The sequence below is a fragment of the Suncus etruscus genome, chromosome 1 (assembly GCF_024139225.1).
Source record: "Suncus etruscus isolate mSunEtr1 chromosome 1, mSunEtr1.pri.cur, whole genome shotgun sequence".
NCBI classification, from domain to species: domain Eukaryota; kingdom Metazoa; phylum Chordata; class Mammalia; order Eulipotyphla; family Soricidae; genus Suncus; species Suncus etruscus.
This window is the reverse complement of record NC_064848.1, coordinates 150856379-150870465: the sequence shown is the minus strand read 5'-3', so window position 1 is coordinate 150870465 and position 14087 is coordinate 150856379. Positions and strand designations below refer to the sequence as shown.

The following is a 14087-nucleotide window of genomic DNA, read 5'->3' as shown; positions in this document are numbered from 1 at the left end:
TCTAATGTTTTCTATTAATAAATGAAGAAAGGGAAGTTTACCAAAATTAACTACCTTAGTCAAGGGCATCCTATGGTAAATGGCAGATCAAGGAATCAAACAGGACTAACTTAAAAGTTTTATTCTTACCCACTACATTTTACTAGTCAAACCATTGTTGTCCAATGATAAATCATACACATATATGCCTGAAAACCACTTATTTTCAAATTTTATATTTTTAAATGTTATATTTTGACATAAAAACAATAGTGTATAGTCTAATTTTAATGCATATATACAATAATAATAATCCCAGTTTGTAAATGTTCTTTATTGAATCTGATCTATAATCTAGTTATTTATCTACCAATCTGCTGTTTTACTTACCTACCTACTAATCCATAAAAAAATATACACAGAGGTACTAACACTGATGATAGCTAAATTTGTAATGTGTTTTCTTTAACTTCCTCAATTGTCCTTGCCAATTTTTTCTAGCCATGCAATGAGTACGTATAGGAGTCACAATAGAAAAAACCATAAACAATATTATAACATGGTTATAACAAATAACTCACTTTTGATATACAATAAAAAATTTTTAATAATGAGTTGGACATTGTTCACTTCAACCCTTGTATCCAGTGGAGTGCCACATTCCAGAAACAATCAAGGAATAGTTGCCACCTTCACATGATACCTGGTCTGGAAGGTGAACAGTGAGAACTAAAGAGGAGTCCATTGTAAAGGGCAGATCTGGGTGACAGTGAAGGGTACCATTTTTATGAGACTCATAAAAATTGGTTCATAAACACCAGAAACTTTAGATGGGTTTATTTTACTTTTAACTTATTTTTAGATTTAAAAAATATTGCAAAAAAAGTATAGAAATACTTTCTAAATGCACTTCCCCCAGATTCTCCTCCCCGCCCCTTTTTTAAGAGTTTATTAATTTTTTCCACTGAGCATATTTCAAAGTGATTCAGACCCAGCAAAAGGGTGAATCAGACTTCAGAAAGTGTTTTGTTTCCCAACTTCTTCAAATGTTCTCCTGTAATAGAGAGCCCCAAGAACCTTCCTCTTGCACAGCTGGCCAGCTTCTTGCCCCACTCACTCTGTTTGCCAAGAGCCCTGAACAGGAAGAAGTGTTGGCTTGGAGATGTTACCAAGACAAAAAAAAAAGCATGTGAAGACAGAAGGACTTTGTCTTAGAAACATATCTTCAGAAGAGACTTCTGTCCACCACAACAGACCTAATAGAAGATTCTTACCTACAAACACGTCAAGGAGAGGGCAGGTGAGTTTCTTTATTTTGAACATATTGTTGAACATTTTTCATGGAAATAACTTAGGGGCACCTAAGTTAGAAAGACTCATTAGAGAGGCCGGAGAGGTGGCACTAGTGGTAAGATGTCTGCCCTGCAAGCGCTAGCCTAGGACGGACTGTGGTTCGATCTCCGGTGTCCCATATGGTCCCCCCAAGCCAGGGGTGATTTCTGAGCGCATAGCCAGGAGTAACCCCTGAGCATCAAATGGGTGTGGCCCAAAAAACAAACAAACAAACAAACAAAAACAAAAAAAAGAAAGACTCATTAGAAAGACTCCTGACATGGTCTTATGTAGAATAAGGCATCTGAGAGCTGAGTATGTACATCCAAATCTTAAGGAGTAAGGGTAATTTCAAGATTTAGGGTTCATAAAATTCAGAAGAGGAGTTATTTCATGTTTATTTCATGAATCAAATAATTTCATAAATCAAAGTTATTTCATGAATCACATAATTTTATTTTTCCTAAAAGAGGTATTATTTCATATTTCAGGAAATGGAGTTTTAGGAAGGCCACTAATAGGGAGAGAACGGAACATTAAAGATATGGAATCAGTGAAGAAAGAGTTTCAAGTCTCAAGACCCCCAACCAACAAGCACAACTTCTTTTTTAAGCATAGCTATATACCTGATTGTCATACACTCCTCCAAAGCATACACGTCCTACAAGCAACCCCACAAATGCTCTGAGAAAGATACTGGCTTAGGTCTTGCTAGAAGGAATGTTTTACATTCTGATTATGGATCTGTTCTCTAAACTCTGCAGCCTTCACCTCCTTCATTATGAACTGGCACCTGATAGTTTCAGCACTTATTGTAGTGGTGATAAAGGTAATCGGGACAACCTTTTTCCTGCTTTATTGTGAGTATCTGTAAAACCTCTTTTCCCAATTCCATATTGACTTGTTCATTGAGACTGCAAAGGTTAAGAGCCCATGTCTTTTCACCTGAAAACTGACTGTGTTTCTCATTCTTTGATACACATAATGGGCCAAGTTCCTTAGTTTACCTTGTAGAATGCAAACTGAATAGAGTCTGATGGTGAAAATTCAAAACAAGGTTTGGGCTAGTTGAGTGTTAGTTATGTAATCCTAACCGAAGTGCTCAGCAGGATTGCCTATTATTTTTGCTAGCATTTGAATATAGAACTTAGATTACTCCCAGTGATAGGCTGTCTAAACTATTTTTTAAGATTACATGGTTTTTATAAGTTAGAAGTTTCCTTATGTGCACATAGAAATCTATCTAAAGGAGAGAGAGACTGCCTAGCAAAGGACATACTGAAATTATAATAAAATGGAATGCATCATATGGAATCTTCCCCATCCTCAGAAACCAGACTGGAAAGTAAATGAGGAAGGAAATGTCTTGAGGGGAGAGCCTATGAGTGAAAGGAGTTTTCATTTTGACCCAGTTTGACAGTGCACGTAAGAAAATAAGAAAATTCAAAGAGTTATTTCATTCATCACAGAAAACCTAAAAACAGTTTTGCTGATGAGGGCTGGATATTCTACATGAATGTCCTCAGGAACCTCCTGTGAAGATGATTAAATTCATCCTGCTGCCAATGTGGGAGTGAGCCAACAGTTAATTTTCTTTACAGTTCCACAGATTTTTGGTGAAGGTGATGTCAACTTCACCCCCACAGGAAGCTCTGGAACAGGTAACAGGCACGGCAAATGTTTCCTCTCCACCCTTCAGGTTCTGATGTGTTCAATTCTGACAGGCCTTTATTATGAATTTCTTTGGCATAAAGAATCCATGCCAGCTTTCTCATTTCTGTGGTAGATTAATAGGTTATAATATCTGAACATGCAGCATTTGATTCTGATTTTCAACACTTGAGTCTTGAAAGTTGTAGTGAGATTGAATCTTCAATGCTATTAGCATACACAGAAAATCATAATTTTGAGGTTAAGGAGGTGTTAACTAACTCTGCTATGTTATTCACTTGATAATATATAGGAGTATATAAAATTACCATGTTGTACACCTTGAATTTACACATTGCAAAATGGAAAAATGATCCATACACCCAGGATAGAGAGATATTTAAATCAATTCCCTTCCATTTTATAAATCAGAAGCTAAGATGAATAGTCTGGATACATTTTCTGATTTTTCATTTGTTGTTCTGGGGATGTGGTTTGCTAATTGACATGGAATGTGAAAGTATTTTATAAACTAATGTGTTATATATCTAAAGGAATTATTAGAAAGAAATCTGTGTCCTTCCCACAAAAAATAACGATCACTTTCTGGCCAGCCATAGAAGAATAGCAACAAAAGTAGGGGTCAATCACCTTTGATTAAAATAAAACAAAAACAAAACAAAACAAAAAACAGCACCATGATACAAGAAGGTAAGAGAATAAAGAGATGAGCGAGATCTAGTTCTCCCTATCAAACTCAGCACCTCTTGAAGCCTTTCCTAAGACTTCACTCTCCTTTCTCTTAAGACTCCTGTCACTATCTATATACTTCTTCAGGAGAAAGGAAATGTCTTTCTCATCTATGTGTCTGTCAGTGGTACCCAGTCTACAGTGAGCTACCTGGAAAAAAATGATTATGGAATATCTTGGAATTCTGTTCCATAATAACAAAAGCATTTTATATATTAGAAGTAGTTGTTGAACTAAAATGAAGAGTGAAAGATACCTTATATGAGATGTTTGATATGTTTTAGTAATATATCTGTTTGTTAGTAGCTAACTTAGGTCTGTGTAAGTTAAAGCAGTACTCAACCACACTGGACAAATAATTGGACATATAGAGCAATGCAAACTGTCTCTGAAGCCACTACAGCTTTCTTCTTTGATAAGTAAGGGTTCTCACAAGATATATGACCTTTTGGAGGTCTTTCATGTCTCCATCTATTAAAAATATATAAAAAAAACTCTTATTTACAAAGAGGACCCTCTAGAAAGTTCTCCTACATTGTCTTCCAATAATCTTTGATGCTAGAACTTGCTTCAGTTACCTTTGATCATGTGCTGAAAAGAGCCCAAAGATCGCCTGCCAATTGGCATACAGAGTTTGGGCAATAGAAATGGTGAAGCTGTATGGATGAAAGGGTACCAAGCCTAAGCTGATATCATTGGGGAATCACACTGCCCCTGAACACAAATATTTTTCCTATTCTATTCCTAGTCACATCATCCATATTGCCACACCAAAGGAAAATACAAAACAGGAAACAAGATTTAAGGTGTGAAACACTAAAAATGCTGCTAGACCCAAAAATTGATAATAATTTGATGAGAGGTTTGGGGAAAGAAAATATCTGGAAAATTCTACCACAAACTGGCTTAGAATCCTTGTCATGTTACTGCTTAGATACTGGGATTCATGTGCTCCAAAGGGCAGGTCTTGTGTCAGGGTAATATATACAGCTTCCATCATATTTACATATAACTAATACTGGGGTTTCTTTTTCTTTCAGTCACAGAGATCTTTGGGACCAGTGACACCAGTGTCATGCCTACAGAGAGCTCTGGAACAGGTAAAGCAAACTGTTATAACCTCTTCCCACTGTCCGTGCATCTATTACAATGACTTCTTTGGGGTTTTGTTTCCCCCATTGCTCTTTTCTTCTAGAACATTTTTTTGCTTAAAAAGGCCTGGAGTCTTTGTAACTGTTTCTCTTCATGATGAGAGAAACTGAGAGGAGTCTGGATAAAACTTCTTCCCAGAAAAAGAATGACATATCAATAGTACTGTCATAAGGAAATCCAAGATCCACGCCACCAAGCCACTAATGTCTTTCTATCTTTTCTCTTGAATGTCTTAAGTCTGTCCCAGAGGCTGGGATTTTTTTCAAGGATCATGTTTTTACTTCTCATCCTATGAGTTACCTTGGAACAAAAGCAGGGAATTTTGCGAAGCACAAGAATCCACTCTGGCCATTGTCAACACGCCAAACAAACTGGTAAGAGAGCTGGGATGGGATAGTAACACCATGTATCATATACCAGCCTACTGGGAGTAAGGGGATTGTAGGAAACTGTATTTGTTAAAGTATAATGAGCAGGGTCAGGTAGAGTGGAAAATAAAGAGAAATTGTCTGAGTGTTCAAGCTTAATAGAAAGCTCTTCACAGCATCATAGGGTTATGCATTTGAAAGAAATCATACTACAAGCTCTCATGCATAAACAAACTGGTTGGTATTGGGAATGGTCAAATGAGTTAATGTGTTTTGAAAAATTATGGAAGATCCAGAGATAGTAAAGCAGTTAAGGTACTTGCCTTTATGTGTGGCCAATCACTGGTCCATTCCTAGCACCGTATTTGGTCCCCAAAGTACGTTCAGGAGTGATCCCTAAGCATAGAGCCAGCAATAAGCCCTGAGTATCACTGAATGTGGCCCCAAAATAAAAAATAAGCAAAAACTGGTGTAGTCCATTGGTATAGCTGTTAATAGTCATCCCACTCTGACTACTAATTAAGAAAGAAGCAAATTAATAAATTGATAGCATAAAAAAGAAACTGTTATAATCTTTTAATAGGCAATAATTATAATAAAAATAATTTTACAATAACTCAATAAACTTTATAATCTCATTTTATCCTAGACAATTGAGTGGGCATTAAGATTTATATTTTATCAAGAAAGAAACTTTTATCATATGTTATCAAGTAAAACAATTTGACCAAAGTCAGACTACTTCTATATGAAAGAACCTGGAGTAAAATTGAGATTTCTATAACTAAAACATACACTGTAATCAATTTTAGATCATCGACATCAGTTCATAACTGCCCATCCTTTAAATCCTATTCCTTTGCTATATTTTTTGAGGCATTATGTTTGTTATATATAGAACTCTTGTTTTTAATCTTTCCTCTAGCTCTTAAACTTTCTCTAAAATATAGTCCTTCTATAAGGGAATCTTCTCTGAATCTTGGTCATGAATGCCCAACAAAGAGCAGAATTAAGATGTTAAAAAGATTCTTGGGCTAAGGCCTCTGGAAGGATGAAAAAATACCTTAACAAGAAACTAAAAATAAGTCCATGGGAGAAAAGGTAGAAAAAGAAGTTTATAACTTAACCTTATACCAGATTCTACTCATATGTTTTCTAACATCTCAAGTCAGCCTTGACATTTTCAACCTAATACTTAATTTAATCACATACCTCCATCAAAAACATAAGCTTATCACTTTAATGCATTTGTTCTGGATCTTGAATCTATATTTCCAGCTTAATTTTCTCCTCTAGAAAAGTTTATCAAATCTCCTCTGGAGTTTCAAAAGTACCACAAACTTCCCATGTTCAAAACTGAATCCCTAATACTCTCTCAGTAATGCCTAGTTTTATATTCCAAATGTTAATTGTGTTACCCAAGATTAAAAACTGGTGGGTTTGGGAATTTTAACTTTGCTCTTCTTTCCTCAATTACTTTCTAACTAAGCTCTTTCCTTTCTACTCCTACCATTCATACCTCAACTGCATTTCTTCTGAATTTTTCTAATTTATTTCTTTGCCATAATTTTCCCCTTTCTTACCCACCCTAAAACTGACATATTATCTTGAGACCTCTGAACTGTGACATTTCTGTATATAAGTGTGTGAAGGGGCTGGAGAGATAGAACAGCCAATAGGACACTAACCCAGTTTCAATCCCTTATTTCTCATATGGTCCCTCAACAATTATTTTAGAGTAATTTCTGACCACAGAGTAGCCACATAGGATTAGTGTCTATGGCCCAAAAACCAACAAGCCAAAAATGAGTGAAAGTTTAGATTGCCTCATCTGATACATGATGTTTATGTTATATGAGCTCTGCCTTCTCTTCAAGCTTCTATTCCAACATATCTGCCCTCTCCCTTTGTACCAAGACCAAACATCTGAGGCTCATTCAATCTCCCAGGTGTCTCTGCAGTCTACCTAGGGCCTAATGTTCCCTCTTCCTAAAAGTTCAATCCTGCTTCATGCCTTCCCCAACTTTACTCTGACAAACAGTCATTTCATATTACCACTTTACTGATCATTTCAATGTATGCAAATTAGTCACTTTTTACTTGTACCACATAAAGTACATGTTCTAGGATTGCTCACTATGGGGGTTCACTTATATCTTCTCTCATTAGACTTACGGATCTTCAACATGCTGGGATATTTAAGGAGAGGTGAAGAAACCTATGTTTTTATGGCACATAAAATTATTTTAATGAAAAGTCCAGTGACTTCATAGGTCCCCTCCAAAACCATCAAGTTTTAAGCACAGATATAAAAGTTAAAAATGCAGAAAAGAAGGGCAGGAGCAGTGGCACAAGTGGTAAGGCATTTGCCTTGCATATGCTAACCTAGGACAGACCATGGTTTGATCCCCCAGCATCTCATATAGTCCCCCAAGCCAGGAGCGATTTCTGAGGGCATAGCCAGGAAGAACCCCTGAGTGTCACCAGGTGTGGCTTAAAAAGCAAAAAAGAAAGAAAGAAAGAAAGAAAGAAAGAAAGAAAGAAAAGAAGAAAGGAAAGAAAGAAAGAAGAGAAAAGAGAAAAGAAAAGAAAGAAAGAAAGAAAGAAAGAAAGAAAGAAAGAAAGAAAAGAAAAGAAAAAGAAAAAGAAAGAAAGAAAGAAAGAAAGAAAGAAGGAAAGAAAGGAAGAAAGAGAAAGGAAAGAAGAAGAAAGAGAAAGAAAGGAAGAAAGAAGGAGAAAGAGAAAGAAAGAAAAAGAAGAAAGAAAGAAAGAAAGAAAGAAAGAAGAAGAAAGAAAGAAAGAAAGAAGAAAGAAAGAAAAGAAAGAAAGAAAGAAAGAAAGAAAGAAAGAAAGAAAGAAAAGAAAAAAGGAAAGAAAGAAGAAAGAAAAAGAAGAAAGAAAGAAAGAAAGAAGAAAGAAAGAAAAAGAGAAAGAAAAGAAAGAAGAAAAAGAAGAAAGAAAGAAAGAAGAAGAAAGAAAGAAAGAAAGAAAGAAAAAGAAAGAAAGAAGAAAGAAAGAAAAAGAGAAAGAAAGAAAGAAAGAAAGAAAAAGAAAGAAGAAGAAAGAAAAAGAAAGAAAGAAAGAAAGAAGAAAGAAAGAAGAAAGAAAGAAAAGAAAGAAAGAAAGAAAAGAAAGAAAGAAAGAAAGAAAGAAGAAAGAAGAAGAAAAGAAAGAAAGAAAGAAAGAAAGAAAAGAAAGAAAGAAAGAAAGAAAGAAAGAAAGAAAGAAGAAAGAAAGAAAAAGAAAGAAAGAAAGAAAAGAAAGAAAGAAAGAAAGAAAGAAAGAGAAAGAAGAAAGAAAGAAAAAGAAAGAAAAGAAAGAAAAGAAAAGAGAAAGAAAAGAAAAGAGAAAAGAAAAAAGAAATGCAGAAAAGCTCTCTACATTCCTATGTTCATCACAACACTATTCACACTAGCCAGAATCTGGAAACAACCCAAGTGCTGAAGAACACAAGTGCTGAAGAATAGTGGGGGCTGGAGAGATTAAATGGAGGTAAGGCATTTGCCTTGCATGCAGAAAGTCAGTGGTTCAAATCCTGGCATCCCACCCTGAGCCTGCCAGGAGTGATTTCTGAGTAGAGCCAGGAGTAACCCCTGAGCACTGCAGGGTCTGACCCAAAAACAAAAACAAACAAACAAACAAAAAAGAACAATAGTGAATAAAGAAACTGGTATGTTAGCTCACACCCTGCATTTACCCCCAAACAAAGGTTTTCCTCTATCTTCCTCTTTCCTTTTTACCTATCTCTTTGATGTGTAAATGTCTGCCCTAGACTGGAGGAGTTTAATATAGGCACCTTTGTCACTCATTCAATCCTCCCCTTCCTACTTGAGAAATAAAGGGGTTTCAATTTTGGTATGTGCAGAGAGATCACAAGGTGAGAAGTCAACAGGACTCCATGATTCTCTCCTGACTAAGGTTGGTTTATTGATTCCTTTGTGGTTACCCTTCTTTGACCCGTCCACCTGGGGTTGGAAATATAGAACATGGAGTGATTTCACAACATGGGTGATATTACAGTGGTAATATTAAGCAGCTGTTAGGGAAAAATGAAGTCATGAAATTTGCTTATACATGGATGTATAAGGAAAATGTCATGCTGAATGGAATGAGTCAGAGGAAGAGGGAATAGATATTAGAATGATTGAACTCATTTGTGGAATATTTTATAAAAGACATTACAGTAATCATATACAAGACAATAAAGATGTTGTCTGTGTAATTAGCCCACCATATTTCCAATCCTGGTGTGAGTGGGTCTGAAGAAGAGTCCAATGTATGAAATAATTCAAACCATGCTAAGTATGAAACACTACTAGTCTGGCAATCTTCTACCTTGTAGAGAGTGCTATCTGCCTTCAAGAACTGTCATTTTTATTAAATACTGAGACAAACCCAGGTTGGGGAGTAAGGACAGGTAGCTCAGGCTATCCTGAGCTAGTCCAACCCAGATTTACATGTAAGACAATCTCTGTTTTATGTTAAAACCAAGTTGTAAACAAACAGATACAAAGGAACTAGGGATGATCTTTGCTTTGGGTAAAATAACATGTAATCTAACAGTAATCATATCTAAGACAATAAAAAGAGGGCCAGGAGTACCAATTCATGGTAAGAAGCTTGCTACAAAGAGTAAGGAGAGCAGTTAGGGTAAAGAAGGGGCCACTGGAACGATGAGAGATTAGTGAACTAATCTGGACAAGAACTAAGGGCTAAAAGGCGATCACATGATATTCATACCATTTCAGTAACAATTTTGCAAACTACAGTGTAATTGGTGGTGGAAAATATGCACTGGTGATGTGTGTTTTACTCTGTATGACTGAAACTCAATCATGAATAACTTTATAACTGTGGGAAAGGAAAACTGTATTACAAACAACCTTATAAACTAAGGTGTTTAAATAAGATAATGTTTAAAAAAAATGCAAGAACCATGGGTGAGATCATATAAAGTGTATGCTTTTCAATCCATAAGATACTTATCATATCTGCTTAGCTCTGCCACTAAAACTAAAAAGCCATAATAGGTGGTATATAAATAAGTTAACTTGAGTTATGCTCCTTAAAACTTTTTTAAAAGTAGTACACTATTTAATTTGGTTTATAGCTGTAGCTTTTTCAATCATTTAGGCATAATTTCCTTGAGATAGACTAATTTGTCATACAATAAACTAAAACAGTTGAGTACAATTGGTGATTAATTCAGAAATGAAATGCAGTTTTTCAGAGCTTTGGAATATTCAGAAAGGAAGGGGAAAAATAATGCTATGGACTTGAGAGAAAGTTCAAGCATGTGAAAATCCTTGATACATAAGGAATCCAAAAAATAAATGTAAGGACCCTTTAACTCTATAATACTCTGTGATTTGTTTGTTTCATATATAAATAAATGTCTTCAATTAGTATCTGTCTTAAAGCTTAGTCATCACCAATATTTTCCATATTGATTTAGAAACGTGTTCTTTGTTTCCTTTAGAGTCCCTCCTAGCCTCTAAATAAAGTGTATAGGACTTATTCCTTGCTCTTGTGCTAAAAGATCATTCTGGAGATATTCAGGAAATCATATGTGGTGATGGTAATAAAACCAGGGTTGATCACATGCAAGGAAAAAGACTAAACCCCTGTACAATGTCCCCCCAGATCCCTAGTAAACATACTTCTAAATTTTCTGTTTTTCCATTGTCAACAACTCAAGTAGTTTTTCTTTTTTTTTTTTTTTTTTTGGTTTTTGGGCCACACCCAGTGATGCTCAGGGGATTACTCCATGGGCTAAGCGCTCAGAAGTCGCTCCTGGCTTGGTGGGGACCATATGGAGAAACCGGGGGATGGAACCGTGGTCCGTCCAAGGCTAGCGCAGGCAAGGCAGGCACCTTTACCTCTAGCGCCACCGCCCGGCCCCTCAAGTAATTTTCTTGATTTGTGAGAAATAGAACACAACTAGGGAAAATAGGAATATTATATAGTGTATATATTATACCTCCTGTTCATTTTCAGTGTAATCCTCTTCATTTGCAGAGCCATACCAAAACTACCTGGAATAATTTTTTAGAAATGCAAATTTTCAGACACTTTAACCAGCTTATCCCAAACCAGAATCCAAGCAATTGATACAATTACAAACCTTTAGGTGACCCTGAAGGTTTTTTGTTTTTTTTTTTAATAATAAAATTTTTATTTTGATCATAGTGGCTTACATATTGTTGACAATAATATTTTAGTACATATTACATAAATCAGGGGGATTTCCCATCACAAAACTTGTCCTCCCTACAACCTCTGTTTTTGTCCTACCTCCCATATCCTCTTTCCCTCATCCCCAGGGTTGCTAGAATATGTGGTCCTCCCTCTGTATCCTAGCTGATGGTTTTTATATACTAATAATAACTGGGTTTGTGGTGAGTCTCCAGCATACCATCTTATAACCCCTTCCCAGTCTTTTTCACAGTCATATCCAGCCAAGGGAACTAAACGATAATACCATCACTGGTACAAGGTAAGCAGCAACACAAAAACTCTTCACCCCCCCCTTCCCAATGGGTTTGCTTGTTTGTTTGTTTCATTTCTAGAGGTTTCTCCAGAACATTGCTGCTGATGAGAGGTATTTTATTGGCTTACAATACCAGCGTGCACAGAATCGGTGGCGTTGGATCAACAATTCCATATTCAATGGCAAGTATGTTAACATTCTGCATATGTGGGACAATCTGTTTGTTTTTTTGGTTTTGGTTTTGGGTTTGTTTTTTGTTTTTTGTTTTTGGTTTTTTTTTGGGTTTTTTTTTTTTTTTGGTTTTTTTTGTTTTGGTTTTTGGGTCACACCCAGCAGCACTGGGGTTACTCCTGGCTCTATGCTCAGAAATCGCTCCCAGGCAGGCTCGGGGGACCATATGGGATGCCGGGATTTGAACCACCATCCTTCTGGTCTAGCAGGCAAAAGCCTTCCTGCTGTGCTAATTCCTCCAGCCCCCATGTGGGACAATCTTGATTTATTTACAAAGAACAACCTGAGGATCAGGGGAATTTTTCCTGAAATAGCCCAAAGGCTGAGACCTGGTTTTATATTTATATTTCTCTCTTTTCCTTCTAATCCACCTAATCCCAGAGATACAATTTTTGTAGATTTTTTTGTTCTGAAAAAGATCAAAATAATTCTAAGTAGAGAGCAGAGGTTTGTTTACGGGGACAGAAGGAGGGGATAGGAAAGCTAGAAGGGAAGGAAAAGAGAACTGGATTGAGAGACAGAGGAAAAATAGATGGGCGCCAATTAAAGACAGGCAGAAATTGGACCTTACCCATACACACTCTCTTTTTCCATTTAGTGTCACCATTATAGATCCGAGTTTCAACTGTGTGAGCATAGGTTTATCAGATACATATGATGCAGCCTCCTGTGACATCAATCACCTATGGATCTGTGAGAAGAAGGCCAAAATGAGTGAAGTTCTGTGGCCTCTGAATAGACGCACTTATGAAAATATATATATATAATATATGAAGACAGCTAAAGAGCGTCTACGTGACTGGGGACAATCAGGAGCCTCCTATTCACTGTCAATATTCCACGGGTCCACTGATTAGGGCTCCCTAAAGAATCCTCAGGTCATCATGCAGGCCCCCCTTTCCAAGCAGACTTACAAAACATTAGAGGGAAACCGCTAAAATCCCATTCTGTACTAGTTGTTTCCCCCCAACGACCCCATTTCCTGCAAAAGGGCCTCTACATGTCCATCTAGTTAATGATCCCTTTATCATTTACAATACAGGAAAATTCCTTGTGTTTAATGGGAAGGAGACCTGTATTCTTTTGGGTAGTAACTGAGAACAGCCATCTCCAGGAGAGATGATCAAGTCTTAGAGAAACAATGCAATTGATATTGTGCCATGTTGCTTCTATAAAACTGAATATTCCTGATCAATGTGTGGATTTCACTTCTAGCCCAGTGACAATTTTCTCCTCAGGGAGCATAATGTTACCTAGAGAAAAGTCTCAGACTGAACAAGTGAGACCTTTATTCAGTAAATAGCATGAGGTAGCAGAAGGAATGAGTTCTGCATAGTGACCTCAACTCTTCTCCAAAAAATCCCTGCTCACATTGTCCCACCCCAGGAAGGACAGCAGAGACTTTTCAGTCTAAATTGAGGCAATGCAGAGGGGAAGAATTCCTAGAACTGAGTTATTCCTGGAAATGGGGAAAATTCTGGATAGAGCAAGAACTTACTCAGACAATCCAGAAACCCAAGATGACCAAACATTGAATGCCTGGTGCTCAACAATGTCCCAGAAAGAGACATTTTGGTTTGTTAGTTTTCCTGTTGTCTAAATCACCATTTTGTCAGATTTTGGTTACCTGGCTATTTTGGTTTGGTCTGTTTGAAGAATTTGAACCATCTTTTATGCCTCAGTTGTCATAACATATTCCTGAAGATAGGTCAGGGGTCTCAAACTCAATTTACCTGGGGGCCGCAGGAGGCATAGTCAGGGTGATCCTTGAGTGCAAAGTCAGTAGTAAGCTTTGAACATTGGGGGGGTGCGACCCAAACAACTAACACAAAACAAAACAGAAAAAGATTCCTCTAGGGCAGGGCCACAAAATGTTGTACGGAGGGCTGCAAATGGCCCGCAGGCAGCGAGTTTGAGACCCCTAGTCTAGGGAGACTTTGCTACCTTGTATGGCCTTAAGACTCAGAGAAACCACAACCTTGCACTGGTTGACATTATACTTCCCCCGGCCTTATTCATTTAACCAAAGAATAAAAAGGAATTTACAAATGTAGAAAGGAAATTCCAGAGATAAACAAAAGTCTTGTGCAGAAAGAAAATGTTTATTTAAAGATACTTGAAGAAAGACAAGATAA

At 36.8% G+C, this 14087-nt stretch overlaps 1 protein-coding gene across 1 annotated transcript; it reads left to right on the top strand.

Annotated features, from left to right (window-relative positions):
• The first annotated feature begins 2092 nt into the window (after window positions 1-2092).
• Window positions 2093-12719, top strand: CLEC5A (C-type lectin domain containing 5A). The gene is made up of 6 exons (XM_049784002.1): window positions 2093-2171; window positions 2913-2972; window positions 4752-4811; window positions 5101-5237; window positions 11801-11907; window positions 12551-12719. Exons 1-6 carry the CDS (start codon window positions 2093-2095, stop codon window positions 12717-12719), a joined length of 612 nt encoding a protein of 203 aa, XP_049639959.1.
• The last annotated feature ends 1368 nt before the right edge of the window (window positions 12720-14087 follow it).

Coding starts and splice junctions, on each gene's coding strand:
- CLEC5A (XM_049784002.1), top strand. CDS start 2,093: ATGAACTGGCACCTGATAGTTTCAGCACTTATTGTAGTGGTGATAAAG. Junction 2,172..2,912: donor AACCTTTTTCCTGCTTTATT/GTGAGTATCTGT, acceptor TTTTCTTTACAG/TTCCACAGATTTTTGGTGAA. Junction 5,238..11,800: donor TCAACACGCCAAACAAACTG/GTAAGAGAGCTG, acceptor TTTCATTTCTAG/AGGTTTCTCCAGAACATTGC.